Genomic DNA, 26,140 nt, shown 5'->3' with positions numbered 1-26,140 from the left:
GGGGACAGGTCTGTCCAGTGTATAACACTGGGGTACAGTACTGGTGGGGACAGGTCTGTCAGTGTATAACACTGGGGTACAGTACTGGTGGGGACAGGTCTGTCAGTGTATAACACTGGGGTACAGAACTGGTGGGGACAGGTCTGTCACTGTATAACACTGGGGTACAGTACTGGTGGGGACAGGTCTGTCACTGTATAACACTGGGGTACAGTACTGGTGGGGACAGGTCTGTCTCTGTATAACACTGGGGTACAGTACTGGGGGGACAGGTCTGTCACTGTATAACACTGGGGTACAGTACTGGTGGGGACAAGTCTGTCAGTGTATAACACTGGGGTACAGAACTGGTGGGGACAGGTCTGTCACTGTATAACACTGGGGTACAGTACTGGTGGGGGACAGGTCTGTCACTGTATAACACTGGGGTACAGTACTGGTGGGGACAAGTCTGTCAGTGTATAATACTGGGGTACAGTACTGGTGGGGACCGGTCTGTCACTGTATAACACTGGGGTACAGTACTGGTGGGGACAGGTCTGTCACTGTATAACACTGGGGTACAGTACTGGTGGGGACAGGTCTGTCCCTGTATAACACTGGGGTACAGTACTGGTGGGGACAGGTCTGTCAATGTATAACACTGGGGTACAGTACTGGTGGGACAGGTCTGTCAGTGTATAACACTGGGGTACGGTACTGGTGGGGACAGGTCTGTCCCTGTATAACACTGGGGTACAGTACTGGTGGGGACAGGTCTGTCAGTGTATAACACTGGGGTACAGTACTGGTGGGGACAGGTCTGTCACTGTATAACACTGGGGTACAGTACTGGTGGGGACAGGTCTGTCACTGTATAACACTGGGGTACAGTACTGGTGGGGACAGGTCTGTCACTGTATAACACTGGGGTACAGTACTGGTGGGGGACAAGTCTGTCACTGTATAACACTGGGGTACAGTACTGGTGGGGACAGGTCTGTCACTGTATAACACTGGGGTACAGTACTGGTGGGGACAGGTCTGTCCCTGTATAACACTGGGGTGCAGTACTGGTGGGGACAGGTCTGTCAGTGTATAACACTGGGGTACAGTACTGGTGGGGACAGGTCTGTCACTGTATAACACTGATATACAGTACTGGTGGGGACAGGTCTGTCAGTGTGTAACACTGGGTACAGTACTGGTGGGGACAGGTCTGTCACTGTATAACACTGGGGGACAGTACTGGTGGGGACAGGTCTGTCAGTGTATAACACTGGGGTACAGTACTGGTGGGGACAGGTCTGTCAGTGTATAACTCTGGGGTGCAGTACTGGTGGGGACAGGTCTGTCACTGTATAACACTGGGGTACAGTACTGGTGGGGACAGGTCTGTCACTGTATAACACTGATATACAGTACTGGTGGGGACAGGTCTGTCAGTGTGTAACACTGGGGTACAGTACTGGTGGGGACAGGTCTGTCACTGTATAACCCTGGGGTACAATACTGGTGGGGACATGTCTGTCACTGTATAACACTGGGGGACAGTACTGGTGGGGACAGGTCTGTCAGTGTATAACACTGGGGTACAGTACTGGTGGGGACAGGTCTGTCAGTGTATAACTCTGGGGTGCAGTACTGGTGGGGACAGGTCTGTCACTGTATAACACTGGGGTACAGTACTGGTGGGGACAGGTCTGTCACTGTATAACACTGATATACAGTACTGGTGGGGACAGGTCTGTCAGTGTGTAACACTGGGGTACAGTACTGGTGGGGACAGGTCTGTCACTTTATAACACTGGGGTACAGTACTGGTGGGGACAGGTCTGTCAGTGTATAACTCTGGGGTACAGTACTGGTGGGGACAGGTCTGTCCCTGTATAACACTGGGGTACAGTACTGGTGGGGACAGGTCTGTCAGTGTATAACACTGGGGTACAGTACTGGTGGGGACAGGTCTGTCACTGTATAACACTGGGGTTACAGTACTGGTGGGGACAGGTCTGTCAGTGTATAACACTGGGGTACAGTACTGGTGGGGACAGGTCTGTCAGTGTATAACACTGGGGTACAGTACTGGTGGGGACAGGTCTGTCACTGTATAACACTGGGGTACAGTACTGGTGGGGAGAGGTCTGTCACTGTATAACACTGGGGTACAGTACTGGTGGGGACAGGTCTGTCAATGTATAACACTGGGGTACAGTACTGGTGGGGGACAGGTCTGTCTCTGTATAACACTGGGGTACAGTACTGGTGGGGGACAGGTCTGTCAGTGTATAACACTGGGGTACAGTACTGGTGGGGACAGGTCTGTCAGTGTGTAACACTGGGGTACAGGTACTGGTGGGGACAGGTCTGTCAATGTATAACACTGAGGTACAGTACTGGTGGGGACAGGTCTGTCAGTGTGTAACACTGGGGTACAGTACTGGTGGGGACAGGTCTGTCACTGTATAACACTGGGGTACAGTACTGGTGGGGACAGGTCTGTCAATGTATAACACTGGGGTACAGTACTGGTGGGGACAGGTCTGTCTCTGTATAACACTGGGGTACAGTACTGGTGGGGACAGGTCTGTCAGTGTATAACACTGGGGTACAGTACTGGTGGGGACAGGTCTGTCAGTGTACAACACTGGGGTACAGTACTGGTGGGGACAGGTCTGTCAGTGTATAACACTGGGGTACAGTGTCAGTGCTGGGCCAGGACAAACTGTGGAGGTGCTGTCCTGTCAGAGGTGCTGAGTTTTGTCATGCTCTCTAACTGACAGCCCTAACTCACCCGGGTGAATGTGAGAATCCAGTGAGCAAGAGCAGCAAAGTCCTTCTCGTGTCCTGGGTCACAATTCTCTCTCAATCCAACCATCTGACTGGAAATGTTCCAACTTGATATCAGTTGTTGGCTGGGCCAGGTTGGCTGCTGTGTTTCTGACATTGGAAACGTTTGAGCCATGGGCTGTGGGACGTGCTCAAGCTGCGATTGCGTTCAGTGAAGAGTGTGTGTGTGTGTGAGTGTGTGAGAGAGAGAGAGAGAGAGTGTGTGTGTGTGTGTATGAGAATCTCTAACCGAGATGGTGTTGTTGACCAGGTACTGGACAAACTCCTGCTTTACCTTCGCATTGTCCACTCCATCGACTACTACAACACGTGCGAGTATCCCAATGAGGATGAGATGCCGAACCGGTGCGGGATCGTACACGTTCGGGGGCCGCTGCCCCCCAACAGGGTTTCGCAGCACGAAGGTGAAAGCACATTCCTGAGCAACGTGCTGGGCATTGGGAGGTTGGGACCTGTGTTCCTGGAGATGGGTGGGGAGGATGGGAAAGAAATGGAGGGGTTAGAGTGGGGAGGGAGCGTGCACCAGTCCCCTGCCATGTCCTTTCGAGGGTAGCTGTCAGATCATTGAGATCACGAGGGGTGAGTAATTCTGCTGGCTCCCACCACGTCTACAGTCCCGCGGCCAGCCCACTTGGAGCGGCTGGAGGGTAGCAGGCTGCACATCAGAACCAGGAGCTGGAGTAGACCGTCCGACCCTTCAAACCTGCTCCACCCTTCATTAAAACTATGGCGGATGTTTCCATGGCCTCAGCCCCACTTACCCGCCCTCTCACCATAACCTGCATACCAGTACTGTTCCAAAAAAGCCATCTTAGCTTTAACAATGTTTACCGAAGTAGCATCAACTACTTCTCAGGGAAAGGAATTCACAACCTTCTGGGTGAAGAAGTTCCTTCTCAGTTTGGTCCTAAATCTGCTCCTGTAATCTTGAGGCTGTGCCTGTCTTAGAAGCTGTCCTCGAATCGTGAGGACATCTCTGGGTTGTAGAGTGTCTGGAGGCTGAGGGGGCGATGTGGTCACAGTATGTCAAATTGTGTCGGACTCTCTTCCCCAGGAGGAAAGGTCAAATGTTAATGGCGTAGGTTCCAGATGAGAGGAGGGAAGTTGAGAGGAGATGTGCAAGAGACGTTTTTGACACAGAGAGCATGGTAGGTTTCTTGAATGTGCTGCCAGGGGAGGTGGTGAAGTGCAGAAATTTGAGCAACGTTGAGATTAGATTAGATTCCCTACAGTATGGAAAAAGGCCCTTTGGCCCAACTAGTCCGCACCGACCCTCTGAAGAGTAACCCACCCAGACCCATTCCCCAACCCTATATTTACCCCTGACTAATGCACCTAACACTATGGGACAATTTCCCATGGTCAGTTCACCCTAACTTGCACATCTTTGGACTGTGGGAGGAAACCGGAGCACCCGGAGAAAAACCCACGCAGATACGAGGAGAATGTGCAAACTCCACACAGACGGTTGACCGTAGACGGGACTCGAATCCGGGTCCTGGTGCTGTGAGGCTGCACAAACCACTGAGCCAATGTGCCGAATTTAAGAGCATCTAGACAGAGACAGGTAGAAAATAGAGGGATACAGATCAAGTGCAGGTAGATGGGATTCATTTGAATAGCGTCATGGTCGGCATAGACTTTGTGGGCCGAAGGGCCTGTTCCTGTGCTATACTGTTCTGTATTTTATTAACACTGGTAATGCCCAGGCTCGTGACCTGCAGACCCTGATTAGTGCTCTGGGGAGGTGGGTTACCGGCATTTCGGGTCTACTTCTGACTTATTGCAGTTTGAGAGGGCAGTTCACCACCAATTTCTCAAGGGCAACCAGAGACATACAGTAAATAGAGTCATAGAGTCAACACAGCACGGAAGCAGACCCTTCAGTCCAACCAGTCCATGCCGACCTTAATCCCAAACTAAACTAGTCCCACCTGCCTGCTCCTGACCCGTATCTCTCAAACCTTTCCTCATTGTGGACTTAGCCAAAGTTCTTTTAAACATTGTAACTGCACCCACATCCACCACTTCCTCTGGAAGTTGTTTCAATGCGCGGACCATTCTCTGTGGAAAAAGAGATTTGGACCCTCATGACTTTTTAAAAATCTCTCTCACCTAAGCCCTTGCCCCCTTGCCTTGAAATGGCCCATCCTAGGGAAAAGACGACAACCGTTAACTCTACCGATACCCCTCGCTATCGGGCCGCTTCTCACCCTCCTACCCTCCAGTGGAAAAAGAGTGCTAGCCTTTCCTTATAGCTCAGACCTTCCGTACGCTGGCCCAGCCGCCAACACCAAAGAGGGCATAAATGAAAAAACAAACCCTCAACTTCCACCAGACAGCACGGTGAGCTTTGAACCCGTATCTCTCCCCCCCCCTGCCCCCGAACATGAAGGTGGGTCTCTGGGTTACTCATGCAGTGACTCTCCGCCACTGTCTCCCTTTGCTGTGTGTGTGCGCGCCCTGCTCAGGTGCAGTGATGGGAATGTGCCCTGTGCTCCTGTTTAGTTGCGGAGTGGCAGAAGCTGTTTGAGGAGAAACTGACGCCGTTGTTCAGTGTGAGGGAGTGCCTTTCCGAAGAGGATGCTGCAAAGATGGGGAAGAAGGATCCCGAGCAGGAGGTGGAGAAGTTTATCCTGGCCAACACGCAGGAGCTAGCCAAGGACAAGTGGCTCTGCCCTCTGAGTGGCAAGAAGTTCAAGGTGAGCGGCTCACCACCCTCTCGAACCATGTACAAACCCGTCCGAGTTTAACAGCAGTCCCCGCTTCCCACTCCATAGAACAGAAAACATTCCAGCGCAGTACAGGGCCTTATAGAACATTCCAGCACAGTACAGGGCCTTATAGAACATTCCAGCACAGTACAGACCCTTATAGAACATTCCAGCACAGTACAGGCCCTTATAGAACATTCCAGCACAGTACAGGCCCTTATAGAACATTCCAGCACAGTACAGGCCCTTATAGAACATTACAGCACAGTACAGGCCCTTATAGAACATTCCAGCGCAGTACAGGCCCTTATAGAACATTCCAGCGCAGTACAGACCCTTATAGAACATTCCAGCACAGTACAGGGCCTTATAGAACATTCCAGCGCAGTACAGGCCCTTATAGAACATTCCAGCGCAGTACAGGCCCTTCTAGAACATTCCAGCGCAGTACAGACCCTTATAGAACATTCCAGCGCAGTACAGGCCCTTATAGAACATTCCAGCGCAGTACAGGCCCTTATAGAACATTCCAGCGCAGTACAGGCCCTTATAGAACATTCCAACGCAGTACAGGCCCTTGTAGAACATTCCAGCGCAGTACAGGCCCTTATAGAACATTCCAGCGCAGTACAGACCCTTATAGAACATTCCAGCGCAGTACAGGCCCTTATAGAACATTCCAGCGCAGTACAGGCCCTTATAGAACATTCCAGCGCAGTACAGGCCCTTATAGAACATTCCAACACATTACAGACCCTTATAGAACATTCCAGCGCAGTACAGATCCTTATAGAACATTCCAGCACAGTACAGGCCCTTATAGAACATTCCAGCACAGTACAGACCCTTATAGAACATTCCAGCTCAGCACAGACCCTTATAGAACATTCCAGCGCAGTACAGACCCTTATAGAACATTCCAGCTCAGTACAGGCCCTTATAGAACATTCCAGCTCAGTACAGGCCGTTATAGAACATTCCAGCTCAGTACAGGGCCTTATAGAACATTCCAGCACAGTACAGGGCCTTATAGAACATTCCAGCGCAGTACAGGCCCTTATAGAACATTCCAGCACAGTACAGGGCCTTATAGAACATTCCAGCGCAGTACAGGGCCTTATAGAACATTCCAGCGCAGTACAGGGCCTTATAGAACATTCCAGCGCAGTACAGGGCCTTATAGAACATTCCAGCGCAGTACAGGCCCTTATAGAACATTCCAACACATTACAGACCCTTATAGAACATTCCAGCGCAGTACAGGCCCTTATAGAACACTCCAGCGCAGTACAGGCCCTGATAGAACATTCCAACGCAGTACAGGCCCTTAGAGAACATTCCAGCGCAGTACAGACCCTTATAGAACATTACAGACCCTTATAGAACATTCCAGCGCAGTACAGGCCCTTCGGCCCTTGATGTTGTGCCGACCTGTGGAACCAATGTGAAGCCCATCTAACCTACACTATCCCATTATCATCCATATGTTTATCCAATGTCTATTTAAATGCCCTTAAAGTTGGCGAGTCTCCTACTGTTACAGGCAGTGCATTCCACACCCTTACTACTCTCTGAATAAAGAAACTACCTCTGACATCGGTCCTATATCTACCACCGTCAATTTAAAGTTATGTCCCCTCATGTTAGCCATCACCATCCCAGGAAAAAGGCTCTCCCTGTCCACCCTATCTAACCCTCTGATTATCTGATATGTCTCACTAAATCACCTCTCAACCTTCTTCTCTCTAACGAAAACAGCCCCAGTTCCCTCAGCCTTTCCTTGTAAAACCTTCCCTCCAGACCAGGCAACATCCTGGTTAATCTCTTCTGAACCCTTTCCAAAGCTTCCACATTCACTGGGTTAGTAAATTTGCAGATGACGTTAAGGTAGGCAGAGTTGTTGACAGTGCCGAAGGATGTTGTGGGTTACAGAGGGACATAGATAAGATGCAGAGCTGGGCTGAGAAGTGGCAAATGGAGTTTAATGTGGAAAAGTGTGAGGTAGTTCACTTCAGAAGAAGTAACAGGAATGCATAGTACTGGGCTAATGGTAAATTCTTGGCAGTGTAGATGAACAGAGTGATCTCGGTGTCCTGGTGCATAAATCCCTGAACGTTGCCGCCCAGATTGATAGGGTTGGTAAGAAGGCACGTGGTGTGTTGGTGTTTATTGGGAGAGGCATTGAGTTTCAGAGCCACGAGGTCATGCTTCAGCTGTACAAAACTCTGGTGCGGCCGCAATATAAGGTGTTATGAGGAAAGGCTGAGGGAACTGGGGCTGTTTCGTTAGAGAGAAGAAGGTTGAGAGGTGACTTAATTGAGACATATCAGATAATCAGAGGGTTAGATAGGGTGGACAGGGAGAGCCTTTTTTCTCGGATGGTGATGGCTAGCACGAGGGGACATAACTTTAAATTGAGGGGTGATAGATGTCAGATAAATGTCAGAGGTAGTTTCTTTACTCAGAGAGTAGTGGAGGCATGGAACAGTGTGCCTGCAACAGTAGTAGACTCTCTGACGTTAAGGGCATTTAAATGGTCATTGGACATACATATGGATAATGATGTAATGGTGTAGGTTAGATGGGCATCAGATTATTTTCACAGGTCAGCGCAACATCGAGGGCTGAAGGGCCTCTACTGCGCTGTAACATTCTATGGTCAGTCCTTCCTATAATGCAGTGATCAGAACTGTACACAATACTCCAAGTGCAGCCACTCCAGAGTTTTGTACAGCTGCAGCATGACCTTGTGGCTCCGAAACGCAATCCCTCTCCCAGGAATGGCTAACACACCATATGCCACCTTAACAATCAACCTGGGTGACAACTTTCAAGGATCCATGTACCTGGACATTGAGATCTCTCTGCTCATCCACACTGCCAAGAATCTTACCATTAGCCCAGTACTCTGCAATTCCTGTTACTCCTTCCAAAGTGAATCAGCTCACACTTTTCCGCATTAAACTCCATTTGCCACCTCTCAGCCCAGCTCTGCAGCTTATCTATGTCCCTCTGTAACCTACACCATCCTTCAGCACGATCACAACTTCCACACATTTACTAAGCCATCCTTCTCCACCCTCTAGTGCTTCTGTGCAGAAAAGCTCAAGTTGAATCTGCATAGTTGCTGATACCTGCAGCATTGAGCCTCTGGTTTGTTGGATTGTGTCTTTGCTGCCTGATTGTCCTGCAGTGTTTCACCATCTGCGTTTCACTTCAGGGACCAGAGTTTGTTCGGAAACACATCTTCAACAAGCACAGCGAGAAGATTGAAGAGGTTAAAAAGGAGGTCTCCTTTTTCAACCACTTCCTCATGGACGCAAAGAGACCGGCCCTGCCAGAGATTAAATCCAATCAGCCACCAGCACCAGGAGCCCAGCCACTTGGTGAGTTCCTCACAAATATAGGCATCTGTACTCTTTCATCGGTGAGGGGTAGCATCAGCCTCTCCCTCGACACTGTCCCCCTAACGAACACTCCCAGAACAGGGACAGCTCGGGGTTAGGTATAGAGTAAAGCTCCCTCTACACTGTCCCCCCATCAAACACTCCCAGGGACAGGGACAACACGGGGTTAGATACAGAGGAAAGCTCCATCTACACTGTCCCCCCATCAAACACTCCCAGGACAGGGACAGCACGGAGTTAGATACAGAGTAAAGCTCCCTCTACACTGTCCCCCCATCAAACACTCCCAGGACAGGGACAGCTCGGGGTTAGATACAGAGTAAAGCTCTCTACACTGTCCCCCCCATCAAACATTCCCAGGGACAGCACGAGGGTTAGATACAGAGTAAAGCTCCCTCTACCCTGCTCCCCCCCCCCCCCCCCCCCATCAAACCCTTCCAGAACAGGGACGGCCGGGGTTAGATATTTGACGTGGCAGTTCCCGGTTTACTATCGCTGTTGAATCTTTGCTATGCCCTCATCGTGGTGTTTGTGTCTGTGTTTCGGGTGTGTTGTGAAATTCTGATGTGGGGTGGGGATGCTGTGTTTTTGTACCTGAATGAAGCAGCCTTGTTGTGTTTGTCTTCCAGGTTTGAACCCAGCTATGGGTTATCCTCACCATTCTCCCCAAGGCTTGCTTGGGTTTGGCCAGCCGCGCCCCCCCGTGATGGGATTTGCAGGTAAGCTCTCCAAAACCAGATTGGCCCTTGCTTGCTGAGCCACAGGAAGTTACTGCAACTTTGGACAACGCAGCTGCTTCACATTTACAGCAGGACACCAGGCTGGTTGTTCAGCCCATCTGGTCCGTGCTGGCCTTTCAGCTTTACACCCCCTTTCCAGCCTCCTCCCACCCTTCCCTCTTCATCCCAGCCTCTTAGCTTGGCCTCCCCTTCTTTGTACGTTCATCACACGTGCTTCTCCAGTGGTATCAACGCTGTTCAGCTCAGTGATTCTCTGGGGGGGGGGGGAGGGAAGCAAGTTCCACACTCTTCACACGCTCTGGCATGAGCCATTAAAAAATCCCACATCGCTAGGTTATAGTGGCGTTGTGTGATTGTTAGCTTTATCCACCCCAGTCCAACCCCAGAACCTCCACCTTGTGATCCATTTTGATGTGTCCCTTCAATCCCTTCCAATTGATCAGGGTGTTTGAGCTGCTTTACACCTCGGGGCTTTCTCCCTGCCCCGACTGGGGCTGGATAGGGGCATCAGTGTTGCTGTGGCGACCCTGTGTGGAAGTAGTCTGCTTGAGCCACACTCCCCAGTCTATCAGAGAAATTGCTGTCCGCGTACCATGGTAGTGTTCCAGCTGAGAGTCAGTTGGAACCTGAAAGCTGCAGTTTGGCTTTATCAATCATTTCACTGAATGTGAGACAGATTTGAAGACTGCTTCGGAACAAAACAGCCGGAAGTTAAAGAGACCAAATCATTTTGACCTAATCTGACTTCCTTTGGTTGTATTTCCTAAACCACAAATTCAGACAAACCCTTCTGCAATTTCTGGCGGGGAGGGAGTGGGAGGGGGGGGTGAAAAAGTTTCCACTCAGCTTTCACCAAGCCGTGTGGAATTCAGCTGGCATTGAGATGGAGGGGGGGGAAGGGACTGGCACATTGTAGGATCTGAACCTTCCTTTTCACTTGTAGGCGTTGCCCAGGATGACTGGGGGCCCAGTGTGGTGTCACACCCGGATGGTTTTACAGGGCACTGTAATCTCTCTCACAAGTTGCACAGTCAACTGTCAGGATGCTGGGCATTGCAGTACATTATTCAGCATTGTTTTAACATTTCCAACGAGGTGACTGCTTTCCATCCTCCCCCACAGGCTGCTTTCGTTCTCCTTAGTATCTTTACCCAAGAGATATTTGGGAAAGAAAGTCCCAACCATCCATGTTTTTGAGAAAGCTGTATTTATCTCACCCTGTGTTGTCCCTGTCCTGGGAGTGTTTGATGGGGGACAGTGCAGAGGGAGCTTTACTCTGTATCTAACCCCATGCTGTCCCTGTCCTGGGAGTGTTTGATGGGGGGACAGTGTAGAGGGAGCTTTACTCTGTATCTAACCCCGTGCTGTCCCTGTCCCTGGGAGTGTTTGATGGGGGGACAGTGTAGAGGGAGCTTTACTCTGTATCTAACCCCGTGCTGTCCCTGTCCCTGGGAGTGTTTGATGGGGGGTGATAGTGTAGAGGGAGTTTTATTCTGTATCTAACCCCGTGCTGTCCCTGTCCCTGGGAGTGTTTGATGGGGGACAGTGCAGAGGGAGCTTTACTCTGTATCTAACCCCATGCTGTCCCTGTCCTGGGAGTGTTTGATGGGGGGACAGTGTAGAGGGACGTTTACTCTGTATCTAACCCCATGCTGTCCCTGTCCCTGGGAGTGTTTGATGGGGGGACAGTGTAGAGGCAGCTTTACTCTGTATCTAACCCCGTGCTGTCCCTGTCCCTGGGAGTGTTTGATGGGGGACAGTGTAGAGGAAGCTTTACTCTGTATCTAACCCCGTGCTGTCCCTGTCCCTGGGAGTGTTTGATGGGGGGTGATAGTGTAGAGGGAGTTTTATTCTGTATCTAACCCCGTGCTGTCCCTGTCCTGGGAGTGTTTGATGGGGGACAGTGCAGAGGGAGCTTTACTCTGTATCTAACCCCATGCTGTCCCTGTCCTGGGAGTGTTTGATGGGGGGACAGTGTAGAGGGAGCTTTACTCTTTATCTAACCCCATGCTGTCCCTGTCCCTGGGAGTGTTTGATGGGGGGACAGTGTAGAGGGAGCTTTACTCTGTATCTAACCCCGTGCTGTCCCTGTCCCTGGGAGTGTTTGATGGGGGACAGTGTAGAGGGAGCTTTAATCTGTATCTAACATGGATGAATTGATGAGATTTTTTGACTTGGTCTCCGATAGAATGTGTAAGAAGCATCCCGGAGATAAATATAGATCAGGAATGGAATGTGTGGTGGAGCGTCAGGATTACAGTAACCAGGAAAGTAATACCGTGTCCATTACTGGAGTTGTGCGTTGACATGAGCCCAGGTCCTGATGGGTTTTATAAGAAGTAGTCAGTGAGCTATGGTGGTCTTCATTTTCCAAAGTCAGGGATGGTTCCTTTCAATTGGTACATATCTAACCTGCAGAAGAATGTGAACGCATTGGAAGCAGTTCAGAAAATGTTTGAGAGTAATACCTGCGATGAGTGAATTTCTGTCAGAGGGAGGATAGACCAGCTCAGACTTTATCCTCTGGAGTTCCGAAGGGTTTGAGTGACTTTACTGAAACATCCAAGATCCTGAGGGATGTGGAGAAGACATTGTTTAAAAATCAGGGAGCACCAGCCTAAAGCAATGATGAGGAAATATGTTTCCCTGAGGGTTGAGAGTCTTTGGATTATAAAACTGGACTGTTTTGCTACCCAGGGAATTTGAAGGAGCCATATCTGGCCTACTGTGTACAGTTTTAATGTTCTTATTTAAGAAAGGATAAAGGATTTGCTTTTAAAAGGCCATGCCATGTCTATTGGGCCTTCAAACAATGATGTGATCTTACTGAAATGTGTCAGGATTTACCAGGATGGACCCTGGAGGATGTAGAGCGATGGGAAACAACTGAAAACTAAATGGTCTCCCATTTTGGACAGAGATGTGGAGACTGTTTTGTTTTCCTAAGAATTGTCAACCTATGGAAGAACACTGGAGGGTGTGTCATTGAGTACATTTAAGAATGGCATCGACAGAGCTTTGAGTAAAGACGGACAGTATTTAAGAGAGATTGGTGGTGGCTGTTAATTATCTGAGCATATCTAAATTGGAATGAATAACACCACTGGGTCACACTGTCCGTGTTCAAATCCTCCATGTGTCCTGTGCAGGTAGGTTACAAAGGTCATGGGAAAGCTGGGATACTGGGCGTGGGATGAGAGACTGAGAAAACCAACAAACTCCTCTCTGGGAAGAATCGGGAGGTGTCTCGGTTTCTCTGTCACTAACTGGTTTGGACTCTGTTAACAGTGGAGGGCAGACAGGGAACTCACAGCCAGATCCACAGTGACCTTAGGAAATGACGGCTGACATGTGTGGGGCCGAATGGCCTAGTATTTATGTTGCTGTGAGCGTGATGGTGTTTGACAGGAGTTTGTTGACTCTGTTGCGTTGTTTTCTCCCCCTATAGCTGGACCAGCCTATCCTCCTCCTCAGTATGGTGGCCGTGGAGCCTACGATGCATACCGAGGGCAGGGAGGCTACCCAGGGAAGCCCAGGAACAGGTCTGTATTGACGTTTGACAGTAACCATTTGAAACTGAAGCCCTACGTGTTCTCTGACCTGCATGTCCCTCCAAAACCTCATCCCTTGTTTTCTCTCCAGCCACGTTTGGTCCCAGAAACTCTCCCAAGATCCCTACACTCCTCAGTTTCTGGCCCCTTGTACACTCCACCCTTTATCAAAAACTAGGCACCTCTCTCCTCAAAAACTACCTCAGCGACCAAGCCTTTAGCTGGCTGTCGTGAATCTGCTCATGGCTTTGTTTGATCTGTCTGCCTGCTAGGCAGTGTGGCACATCCATAGGTGTGCTCTATCAATGCACCTTGTCAACATTAATCCACCCACAGCCTACTCCCTGTTCCATTTTTCCCAAGTCTACATTTTTCCAAAAGTATGTTTTTTCCTTCATGCCAACTTGTTGCAAGAATCATTTCTCTCTGAAATCTTGGAAGCAACTCTTACGGCATCTGCAGAGACAATATTCCATAAAGGGGAATTTTCTCTCTATCTCTCTCTCTCTATCTCTCCAACCCCCCACTGAACGACCAATCTTGCATTGAGTAATTTTTAATTTATTCATGGGGTGTGGGGGTCTCTGGATGGGCTGTCCCTAGTTGCCCCCCTTGAGAGGTGGGGGTGAGCTGCCTTCTTGACCCGCTGCAGTCCATGTGCTGGAGGGTAGACCCACAATGTCCCTGAGGGAGGGAATCCCAGGATTCTGACCCAGCCACACTGAGGGAACGGTGATATATTCCCAAGTCAGGATGGTGAGGGGCTCGGAGGGGAACTTGCAGGGGGTGGGGTTCCCATGTATCTGCTGCCCCTTGTCCTTCTCGATGGAAGTGGCCGTGGGTTTGGAAGGTGCTGCCTGAGGATCTTTGGTGAGTTTCTGCAGTGCATCTTGTAGCTGGTACACACTGCTGTTACTGAGGGTCGGTGGGTAAGGGAGGGAGGGGGTGTTGGTGGGTGTGGGGCCAATCAAGCGGGGGCTGCTTTGTCCCTGGATGGTGTTGAGCTTCTTGAGTGTTGGAGTTGCCCCCATCCAGGGGCAAGTGGGGAGTATTCCCTCACCCACCTGACCTTTGGGGGAGTCAGGTGGTGAGTTCCCCACAACAGGGTTCCTAGTCTCTGACCTGCTGTTGTATTTATATGGCAAGTCTGGTGAAGATTCTGGTCAATGTTGATAGTGGGGGATTCACTGATGTAATGCCATTGGATGTCAAGGCTATTCATCCCCCTTGAGTACTTGACCATTCGGATTGATGCCTAGGATGGGCTACATACTCCGATCTCGATGGGTATCAAAGTTGATCTGTCAACATGAGCTGTAGTGATTCTGTGTTTAGCTTTGCTAAGTTTTGTTGATTTTACTGTATGTTGAAAGTTGCTATCAGATTTACAACGTGTACAGGATGTCCTGTTGCAGCAAGGTCATGATTTCCAGATAACGCAAGTCTTCCTCCTACCTTGCACTCAGTCACTTTAATCTTGGTATTGATCGGTTCGGAATGGCTCACAGCATGTTTCACAGTTAGCTGGTGATGCTCTTCACAGAGATTACAGACATACACACAAACCAACCCCCCCTGCCAACTCCCCCTCCCACTCTGCCAAGGACATGCACGTCCTGGGCTTCCTCCATCACCACTCCCTATAACCTGGAGGAAGAACACTTCACCTCCAACCACACAGAATCAATATGGATTTCACCAGATTCCAAATTTCCCCACCCCCCCCCACCTTATCCCAGTTTCAAACTTCCAACTCAGCCCCACCCTCATGACCTGTCCATCTTCCTTCCCACCTATCCCTCCACCCTCCTCTCCGATGTATCACCTTCTGCCCCATCTTCATCAACCTACCTCATTCCCAGCTAACTTACCCCCGGCCCTACCTCCCCCTCCCATTTATCCCTCAGCCTCCATGGGTCTCCCCCTCATTCCCAGATGAAGGGCTTTTGCCCGAAACGTCGACACTCCTGCTCCTCGGATGCTGCCTGACCTGCTGTGCTTTTCCAGCACCACTCGTTTTGCCTCCCGGAGATGACAGCCTGAGTTTGAATGATTGCACTGGGCTCTGTGGCTGAGTGTTTGGAACATTTCCTGGGTTTATGAGAGAGAGCCCTCTCTCCCAGTCTCCCTTGTTGCCAATGATGAAATATCGGCTGGGCGGTCAGGAAGCAACGTGCTTTAGTTTGTGTGTTCGGTGCCGCTTCTCATCAGCTTGGTCCTGGCCTGCGCACACATACCTACCCCGTGTTGCTCCGTGTCGTAGGAGTTTGTTCTTATCTCCATGTTTGCACTGATTTGGCTGGAATTTGTCCAGGCTCCAGACAGGCCCCAAGAGTAGGGGCAGTGCTATATCAATGCAAGGGCGTGGGTACCCGTCTGCCTCCACCCCACCGCCAAGTGCTTACCCTTGCCTTATTGTGAGCAACCTCTCACCAAAGAAGAAAGAAAGTTTCCAGCCCAGGAACAGACCCTTCGGCCCTCCAAGCCTGAGCCAACCCAAATCCACTGGCTAAACCTGTCGCCCAATTCCTAAGCATCTGTATCCCTCTGCTCCCCACCTACTCCATGCATCTGTCCAGACACATCTTAAATGAATCCAGCGTACCTGCCTCTACCATCTCTGCTGGCAACACGTTCCAAATGCCCACCACCCTCTGGGTGAAGTACTTGCCGTGAGTATCCCCCTCAAACCTTCCACCTCTCACCTTGAAAGCGTGACCTCTCGTTATTGAATCCCTCACCCTGGGAAAAAGCTTGTCTCTATCCACCCTGTCTATACCCTTCATGATTTTGTAAACCTCAATCAGGTCTCCCCTCAATCTTCTTTTTTCTAATGAAAACAAACCTAACCTACTCAACCTCTCTTCATAGCCAGCACCTTCCATACCAGGCAACATCCTCACAAACCTTCTCTGCACCCTCTCCAAAGGTCCACATCCTTTTGATAATGTGGCGACCAGAATTGTACACAGTATTCTAAATGTGGCCGAACCAATGTCTTGTCCAATTTTAACATGACCTGCCAGCTCTTATACTCAGTCCCCCTTCCAATAAAGGCAAGCCTACTTTCTGCCTTCTTGACCACTCTATCCACCTGTGCAGCAACCTTCAGGGTACAATGGACCTGCACTCCCAGATCTCTCTGCTCACCAACTTTTCCCAAGGCTTTTCCATTCATTGTAAAAGTTGCTCTAGAATTTGACTTGCCTAAATGCATCACCTCACATTTGTCTGGACTGAAAGCCAACTGCCACCTTTCCGCCCAACTCTCCAGACTATCTGTATCCTCCTGTATTCTTTCACAGTCCCCTATGCTTTCAGCATCAACTGAAAAATGTTCGGCTGCATTAGAGCTTCACCTTTGACCTCTGTCCAGAAACATACAATGTCCTTTCACCTGTCACCATCCCCCCCCCCCCCCCCCCGTGTTACTGAGAACGTTCAATCCAGAAGAACTGCAGCCGAACATTATCGCTGTCACCCCTTCCAGCCCCTACACCCCCTCCCTATCTCTGTCACCCCCTCCAGCCCCTACACCCCCTCCCTATCTCTGTCACCCCCTCCAGCCCCTACACCCCCTCCCTATCTCTGTCACCCCCTCCAGCCCCTACACCCCCTCCCTATCTCTGTCACCCCCTCCAGCCCCTACACCCCCTCCCTATCTCTGTAACCCCCTCCGGCCCCTACACCCCCTCCCTATCTCTGTAACCCCCTCCGGCCCCTACACCCCCTCCCTATCTCTGTAACCCCCTCCGGCCCCTACACCCCCTCCCTATCTCTGTAACCCCCTCCGGCCCCTACACCCCCTCCCTATCTCTGTAACCCCCTCCGGCCCCTACACCCCCTCCCTATCTCTGTAACCCCCTCCAGTCCCTACACCCCCTCCCTATCTCTGTAACCCCCTCCAGCCCCTACACCCCCTCCCTATCTCTGTAATCCCCTCCAGTCCCTACACCCCCTCCCTATCTCTGTAACCCCCTCCAGCCCCTACACCCCCTCCCTATCTCTGTAACCCCCTCCAGTCCCTACACCCCCTCCCTATCTCTGTAACCCCCTCCAGCCCCTACACCCCCTCCCTATCTCTGTAACCCCCTCCAGCCCCTACACCCCCTCCCTATCTCTGTAACCCCCTCCAGCCCCTACACCCCCTCCCTATCTCTGTAACCCCCTCCAGCCCCTACACCCCCTCCCTATCTCTGTAACCCCCTCCAGCCCCTACACCCCCTCCCTATCTCTGTAACCCCCTCCAGCCCCTACACCCCCTCCCTATCTCTGTAACCCCCTCCAATTCCAGCCCCTTGACCATCTCCCAATTCCCATCCCTCCCCCATTGGGGGCAGTGCCTTCAGCTGCCTGAGCCCTGAGCTCAGGAACCCCCTCCTTGAACCCTCTGTCTCCTTGTTTAAAACTCCTCTTAAATCTGATCTCTTTGACCAAGCTGCTGGTAATCTGTGGTTCATGTTTCCTTGTGTGGTATGGTGTCCGATAATGTTTAATCAGTGAAGCCCCTTTGGTCATTTATTTTGTTAAAAGGTGCTTTATTACTGCAATTTGTTGTTGTAGCTGCCTTGTGCAGAGCAACCTCCCGATGAGGTTGGAATTACCCCATTCCCTGATCCCTGAAGTACCTGTAGGAATGTAAAGGGATTCATTTTATTGGGAATAACTGAACAAGCCAATATTAAAGCAAAGGGTGCAGCATCCTAGGGGTCTGGGCCTATATGTGAATAAGTGTTTGATGGTGGATAGGCTGAGAGAGTGATTACTAAATCATGGCGAATCCTGACCATTATCAACAGAGTCGTACAATGCATTCGGTCCATCAGGTCCACACACCCCTTCTGAAGAGCATCCCGCCCAGACCCATCCCCCTTTTCCTATCCCTGGAACCCCACATTTCCCATGGCCAATCTACCCTAACCTGCACATCCCTGGGCACTATGGGACAGTTCCCCAAGGCCAATCTACCCTGACCTGCACATCCCTGGGCACTATGGGACAATTTCCCATGGCCAGTCCACCCTAACCTGCACATCCCTGGGCACTATGGGACAATTCCCCAAGGCCAATCCACCCTAACCTGCACATCCCTGGGCACTATGGGACAGTTCCCCAAGGCCAATCTACCCTGACCTGCACATCCCTGGGCACTATGGGACAATTTCCCATGGCCAATCCACCCTAACCTGCACATCCCTGGGCACTATGGGACAATTTCCCATGGCCAATCCACCCTAACCTGCACATCCCTGGACACTATGGGACAGTTCCCCAAGGCCAATCCACCCTAACCTGCACATCCCTGGGCACTATGGGACAATTTCCCATGGCCAAGCCACCCTAACCTGCACATCCCTGGGCACTATGGGACAGTTCCCCAAGGCCAATCTACCCTAACCTGCACATCCCTGGACACTATGGGACAATTTCCCATGGCCAATCCACCCTAACCTGCACATCCCTGGGCACTATGGGACAGTTCCCCAAGGCCAATCCACCCTAACCTGCACATCCCTGGGCACTATGGGACAGTTCCCCAAGGCCAATCCACCCTAACCTGCACATCCCTGGGCACTATGGGACAGTTCCCCAAGGCCAATCTACCCTGACCTGCACATGCTTGGGCTGTGGGATGAAACCCACTCAGACACAGGGAGAATGTGCAAACCCTACACAGACAGTTGCCCGAAGTGGGAATCGAACCTGAGTCCCTGGCGCTGTGAGGCTGCAGTGCTAACCACTGTGCCACCGTGCCAAGTCATGGAGGAGAAGGGTAGGGACCTTCCTCTGAATGTGTATAAGACTCTAGTTAGTCCTCAGCTGGAGGCTATTTTGCCCAGATCTGGGACTGCCACTTTAGAGAGGATGTGAAAGCATTGGAAAGAGTGCAGCGCAGAATCCTGGTTCCTGGTGTGAGCGACTGGAGTTCCCTGGATAGTTTGGGATCGTTGGATGTATTCTCCAAAGGGAGATTTGATTGAGGTGGTCACTATCAGGGCCAGTGTGGTTAGGGAGAGACAGTTCTCACTGTGGGGGAGGGATTGGGGACCGGCGCACGGGTTAAAGCAACAACAGCAAGATGAGGAAGGAATGTTCCTCACTCAGTGAGGGGTCAGGATTGGGAATGTGCTGTGCTGGGCCAGGTGGGCTCAGTCAGGGATTTCCAATGGGAATTGGATCTGTTAAAGGAGAAAGGAGAGTGAGTTAGACGGTCTGGGAGAAGATTGAACATGCTGTACGTTTCAAATCCATACTCCAAGCTTGTGCTCAAACAATCTTTCCCTAAGCATTTAAACATCACGCCAAATTCACTTTCGTAGACCAGGCCCTCCCTTTCGTAGCGAGGCAGCGAGGTTCCTGTTCCATACTGTAGACTGAGTGAACAACCAGCCAGGGATTGTCATCGTAGAAGCAATGACCCAAGGGGTCATATTGTCGGCCTGTAACAGCTCAGTTTGTGTCTATTTAGGTACGCTGCAGACTCCCTGCAGACTCTGGACAGCAGCTTACACTGGGAGGGGGGAGAACACTCCGAGGGGTTTGGGGGTAAAGCTGCAGACTCTCAGTGCGCTGTCCCCACTCTGTTCAGCAGCTGACACTGGGGGGGGAGGGGGTGGGACACGGGACACCGAGGGGTTTGGGGGTAAAACCTAGAGAACCCAGATGGAGCAAGCGAAGACAGGAACTCAGTTGGGGTCGGGGTGGCACTGGCTGTACACATGTTGTTGGTGGAAGGTGTGAAGTTGCTGTTTGTGCTTCCTGTTGTTCTGTCCTCTCTCCCTCCCTGTGTCTGTATTTTACTCTGCTGCATATTGACTCCCCCTCCCCGCCATTGTGCCTCCCCATCTGTAGACCTCCCTTCCTGCAGTTCCTGCTCTGGACTGTTTGTACTCCTTCAGTCTGTCATTGCTGGGGGAGATTCCAGAGGGTAACCACAGGCTATTGGGACCCACCCGAACTGGGAACCACTTATCTCTAACTCTCTGTCTCCCCTCCCTCCCACCCCCACCCCCACCCCCACCCACACCCACACCCACCCAGCTCTGCCCCGGTAAGGGGGCTGTCATCCCCAACAAAGATACCCAGTGGTAACCTTGACCTAAGGTGAGGGCAGACACTGGTGAGACTGTGGTGATGATCCGCCTGACTGAGGGACAGAGGGATGTAGGGTTTGGGTTGGTCCATCACTGGTGGGAGGGCCTTGGAGAGCTCTCCCACAGAACATACTTGACTCTTCCTGTTGTTATCTTGCAGGATGCTGAGAGGAGATCCCAGAAACATTGTAGAATACAGAGACCTGGACGCTCCCGAGGATGTGGACTTTTTTTAAGTGTTCCTAATTAGGCTGTCCATCGACCAGAGCATTTGTTATTTTGTTCTTTGTTAAGTTAAAGAATTTTTCGTAAGGTTTGCCGGTATTTTGTCCAGACAGACGGTATGTTGTAACGTAGAGTTTTCTGTTTTCCCCGGAGGCACTAACACATATTGAAACTGTGATGTAATGTGTTCTGCTGAAGAACTTGAAATAAAAGGAACTCTTTACAGGCTGGTTACCCAATGTTTCCTTTATGTGGCAGGGTCTTGCTATCTTCCTGGATGTGAAAACATCTTGCTGGGGTTTCTGCACCTTACTGATGTTCTGGACCTGACCAGACCCCCCCCCCTCACAATCTATTCAGAAGGTAGTCTAGACATTAACATTTTCTTAGTTCAAAGGTAAATGTGAGGTGCAGTGTTCCAGATGCAATTCGATTGGTCAAACTACTCAAAAATAAGCAAAACAGCAATTAAAATACAGAAAAAGAAATCGAAAGTTCAAATTCCATAACCGTATTGGAAACCTTCAACAGAATGTAGAGACAGGAATGATTAGTGATTAACAGTTCCAATTTAGTAACATCCCATAATGTTTGTGAGTATGTGAGAAAGAACGTGCGTGTGCATGAGAGAGAATGTGTGCACGCGCGTATGAGAGAGAGAGAGAGAGAATGTGTGTGCGCGCGTATGAGAGAGAGTGTGTGTGTGCGCGCGTATGAGAGAGAGAGTGTGTGTACGCGCGTATGAGAGAGAGAGAGAGAGAGAATGTGTGTGCGCGTGTATGAGAGAGAGAGAGAATGTGTGTGCGCGTGTATGAGAGAGAGAGAGAATGTGTGTGCGCGCGTATGAGAGAGAGAGTGTGTGTACGCGCGTATGAGAGAGAGAGAGAGAATGTGTGTGCGCGCGTATGAGAGAGAGAGAGAATGTGTGTGCACGCGTATGAGAGAGAGTGTGTGCGCGCGTATGAGAGAGAGAGTGTGTGTGCGCGCGTATGAGAGAGAGAGAGTGTGTGTGCGCGCGTATGAGAGAGAGAGAGTGTGTGTGCGCGCGTATGAGAGAGAGAGAGAGTGTGTGTGCACGCGCCTGCGTGCTTGTTTGAGAGTGTGTGCGAGAGGGCCTTAGGATTTTTGTGAATAGTGTTATCTATCCGAATTCGAAATGCAAAGGGAATGGGAACAAAGAATATGCCCATGATCTGAAAGTGGTGCTGTCTGATACTGATGCTGGTTCAGGTGGGGAGAATCACAATCAGAATTGCAAGTCCCAGAATGAAACGTGCAGATTTGCACAGACCCTGCCAGAACTTGAGGAAAATTATGTGGAGTTATTGTTGTGAAAATGGCAAAGCAAATTAATGGGGGCAAAAGATACGGAATAGAGAAATCCCTGGGAATGACCGACCAGTCGCTCTTATGTCTGTGATAAACAAGGGACTGGAAAGGATGCTCAGAGATTGGATTTATGATTATTTGGAAAAACATAGTTTGATTAGCGATAGTCAGTGTGGCTTTGTGAGGGGCAGGTCTTGCCTCACAAGCCTTATTGAGTTCCTTGAGGATGTGATGAGACAAGCTGACGAAGGTCGAGCCGTGGATGTGGTGTATATGGATTTCAGTGAGGCATTTGATAAGGTTCCCCACGGTAGGCTCATTGAGAAAGTTAGGAGGTAAGGGATACAGGGGAATGTGGCTGTCTGCAGACAGAATTGTCTGGCCGAAAGAAGACAGTGAGTGGTAGTGGATGGAAGGTATTCTGCCTGGAGCTCGGTGACCAGTGGTGTCCCGCAGGGATCTGTTCTTGGGCCTCTGCTCTTTGTAGTTTTTATAAATGACTTGGATGAAGAAGTGGGAGGGTGGGTTAGGAAGTTTGCCGATGACACAAAGGTCGTTGGGGTGTTGTAGATAGTGTCGAGGGCTGTTGCAGGCTACAACATGACATTGACAGGATGCAGAGCTGGGCTGAGAAGTGGCAGATGGAGTTCAACCTGGATAAATCTGAAGTGATTCATTTTGGAAGGTCAAATTTGAATGCTGATGACAGGGTTAAAGACAGGATTCTCGGCAGTGTGGTGGAATGGTGGGATCTTGTGGTCAATGTATGTAGATCCTTCAAAGTTACCACCAGAATTGATGGGGTTGTTAAGAAGGCTTATGGTGTTTTGGCTTTCATTAACAAGGGGATTGAGTTTAAGAGCCACAAGGTTTTACTGCAGCTCTATAAAACTCTGGTTCGACCACAACTGGAATAGTGTATCCACTTCTGGTTACCTCATTCTAGGAAGATTAGAGAGAGTGCAGAGGAGATTTACCAGGATGCTGCCTGGATTAGAGAGCTTCATTAATGAAGAGACATTGAGGGAGCTTGGGTTTTTCACACTGGAGAGAAGGAACAAGAGAGGTGACTTGATAGAGGTGTACAAGGTAATGAGAGGCATAATAACGGTGGTCAGTAAATTGAGGGGTGTGTAGGTGAGGGTGGTCAGTAAATTGAGGGGTGTGTAGGTGAGGGTGATCAGTAAATTGAGGAGTGTGTAGGTGAGGGTGGTCAGTAAATTGAGGGGTGTGTAGGTGAGGGTGGTCAGTAAATTGAGGGGTGTGTAGGTGAGGGTGATCAGTAAATTGAGGAGTGTGTAGGTGAGGGTGGTCAGTAAATTGAGGGGTGTGTAGGTGAGGGTGGTCAGTAAATTGAGGGGTGTGTAGGTGAGGGTGGTCAGTAAATTGAGGAGTGTGTAGGTGAGGGTGGTCAGTAAATTGAGGAGTGTGTAGGTGAGGGTGGTCAGTAAATTGAGGGGTGTGTAGGTGAGGGTGGACAGTAAATTGAGGGGTGTGTAGGTGAGGGTGGACAGTAAATTGAGGGGTGTGTAGGTGAGGGTGATCAGTCAATTGAGGGGTGTGTAGGTGAGGGTGATCAGTCAATTGAGGGGTGTGTAGGTGAGGGTGGTCAGTAAATTGAGGGGTGTGTAGGTGAGGGTGGTCAGTAAATTGAGGGGTGTGTAGGTGAGGGTGGTCAGTAAATTGAGGGGTGTGTAGGTGAGGGTGGTCTGAGATTAAGGGAAATACTTGTCACGACATTGTGGGCTGAAGGGCCTGGACTCTGCAGTTACTTCTCTGTGTTCTTTGAGGATTGGATATTCCTTTTGCCGCGTTAGTTGACAGGTAAAGAACAGGAAAGTTAGATTGCACTGTCAGAGAGAATTTACTGGGATTGTGACCCAGTGAAGAAATCTATATTGTTGCAAACACATCAGGGGCATGAGACAGATAAGCAAAGGTCCCAGAATTTAAGGAAACTGCTGAGCAGAACTTTCACGCCTTTGAAAGCAGATTGAAAGCATTCCGATCAGATGGCGCACACCTTGGTGTGGCGACTGCTGTGCTCAGGACCGTATGAAACCAGAGAGTTGTGAACACAGCCCAGTCCATTCATCGACTCCACCTACAGTTCCTGACGCTGCAGAAAGGCAGCCAACCTTACCAGAGAGAGACCCTTCCCAGACCGATTATAATCTCTTCCATCAGGCAGACGATACAGAAGCTTCAACACACACACACACACACACACACCCACCAACAGTTTCAAGAACAGCTTCCTCCCCGCTGTTATTAGACTTTGGAATGGACCTTTCAAATTGTAAACTTAATGTTGACCTTGCTCGCTCTCTCTCTGTGCACCTTCTCTGCAGCAGTAATGTTGTATTCCTCGCTCTGTTCTCTTCCCACTTTGTATGGTCTGATCTGCCTGTACTACACACGAAACACAACTTTTCACTGTATCTCAGTACACGTGACAATAATAAATCAAATCAAATAAATCACCTTATGACAGCCTTCGTGTGAAACATGGCCAAAGGTGTTGATACTGACCGCCCTTGACGTCAAAACCTTATTCAACCGAGTGTGGCATCACAGAGTCCTGGCAAAATGGGAATCCAGGGGACAAACTCTCCACTGGTTGGAGTCATACCTGGCACTTGGGAAGGTGGTGGTGGTTGTTGGAGGGTCAGTCCCCTCAGCTCCAGACCATCTCTGCAGGAGTCCCTCAGGGGAGTGCCCTTGACCCAACCATCTTCAGCTGCTTCATCAATCACCTTCCCTCCATCAGAAGGTCCGAAGTGGGGATACTCACCGATGATTGTACAGTGTTCAGCACCATTCACCCTGCTCCCTCAGAGACTGAAGCAGTTTAAATGCAGCAAGATCTGGACAATATCCAGGTTTGGGCTGACAAGGGGCAAGGAACATTCACACCACATAAATCCCAGGCCATAACCATCTCCAAAGAGAGAGAATCTAAACATCAATCCAACGAGTGAGAGATCCTGAACTGGTGAACCCACTGGGAGATTCCGGAGTGTTGGACCCACTGGGAGATTCCGGAGTGTTGGACCCATTGGGAGATCCCGGAATGTTGGACCCACTGGGAGATCCCGGAGTGTTGGACCCACTGGGAGATCCCGGAGTGTTGGACCCACTGGGAGATCCCGGAGTGTTGGACCCACTGGGAGACCCCGGAATGTTGGACCCATTGGGAGATCCCGGAGTGTTGGACCCACTGGGAGACCCCGGAGTGTTGGTCCCACTGGGAGACCCCGGAATGTTGGACCCACTGGGAGATCCCGGAGTGTTGGACCCACTGGGAGATCCCGGAGTATTGGACCCACTGGGAGACCCCGGAGTGTTGGACCCATTGGGAGACCCCGGAGTGTTGGACCCACTGGGAGACCCCGGAGTGTTGGACCCATTGGGAGATCCCGGAGTGTTGGACCCACTGGGAGACCCCGGAGTGTTGGACCCACTGGGAGACCCCGGAATGTTGGACCCACTGGGAGATCCCGGAGTGTTGGACCCATTGGGAGATCCCAGAGTTTTGGACCCACTGGGAGATCCCAGAGTGTTGGACCCATTGGGATACCCCAGAGTGTTGGACCCATTGGGAGATCCCGGAGTGTTGGACCCATTGGGAGATCCTGGAGTGTTGGACCCACTGGGAGATCCCAGAGTGTTGGACCCACTGGGAGATCCCAGAGTGTTGGACCCACTGGGAGATCCCGGAGTGTTGGACCCACTGGGAGATCCCGGAGTGTTGGACCCACTGGGAGATCCGGGAGTGTTGGACCCATTGGGAGATTCCGGAGTGTTGGACCCACTGGGAGATCCCAGAGTGTTGGACCCACTGGGATACCCCAGAGTGTTGGACCCATTGGGAGATTCCGGAATGTTGGACCCATTGGGAGACCCTGGAGTGTTGGACCCACTGGGAGATCCCAGAGTTTTGGACCCACTGGGAGACCCCGGAGTGTTGGACCCACTGGGAGACCCCGGAGTGTTGGACCCATTGGGAGACCCCGGAGTGTTGGACCCATTGGGAGGCCCCGGAGTGTTGGACCCACTGGGAGATTCGGGAGTGTTGGACCCATTGGGAGATTCCGGAGTGTTGGACCCACTGGGAGATTCGGGAGTGTTGGACCCATTGGGAGACCCTGGAATGTTGGACCCACTGGGAGATTCGGGAGTGTTGGACCCATTGGGAGATTTGGGAGTGTTGGACCCATTGGGAGACCCCGGAGTGTTGAACCCACTGGG

At 50.7% G+C, this 26,140-nt stretch overlaps 1 protein-coding gene across 1 annotated transcript; it reads left to right on the top strand.

Annotated features, from left to right (window-relative positions):
- The first annotated feature begins 3,043 nt into the window (after nt 1-3,043).
- srrt (serrate RNA effector molecule homolog (Arabidopsis)) lies at nt 3,044-20,794 on the top strand. The gene is made up of 6 exons (XM_072591367.1): nt 3,044-3,233; nt 5,338-5,531; nt 8,764-8,929; nt 9,580-9,669; nt 13,139-13,232; nt 20,496-20,794. Exons 1-6 carry the CDS (start codon nt 3,044-3,046, stop codon nt 20,569-20,571), a joined length of 810 nt encoding a protein of 269 aa, XP_072447468.1. The 3' UTR covers nt 20,572-20,794.
- The last annotated feature ends 5,346 nt before the right edge of the window (nt 20,795-26,140 follow it).

This window comes from Chiloscyllium punctatum, chromosome 21 (genome assembly GCF_047496795.1).
Source record: "Chiloscyllium punctatum isolate Juve2018m chromosome 21, sChiPun1.3, whole genome shotgun sequence".
Classification (NCBI taxonomy): domain Eukaryota; kingdom Metazoa; phylum Chordata; class Chondrichthyes; order Orectolobiformes; family Hemiscylliidae; genus Chiloscyllium; species Chiloscyllium punctatum.
This window is presented reverse-complemented; position numbering and strand designations above follow the sequence as displayed.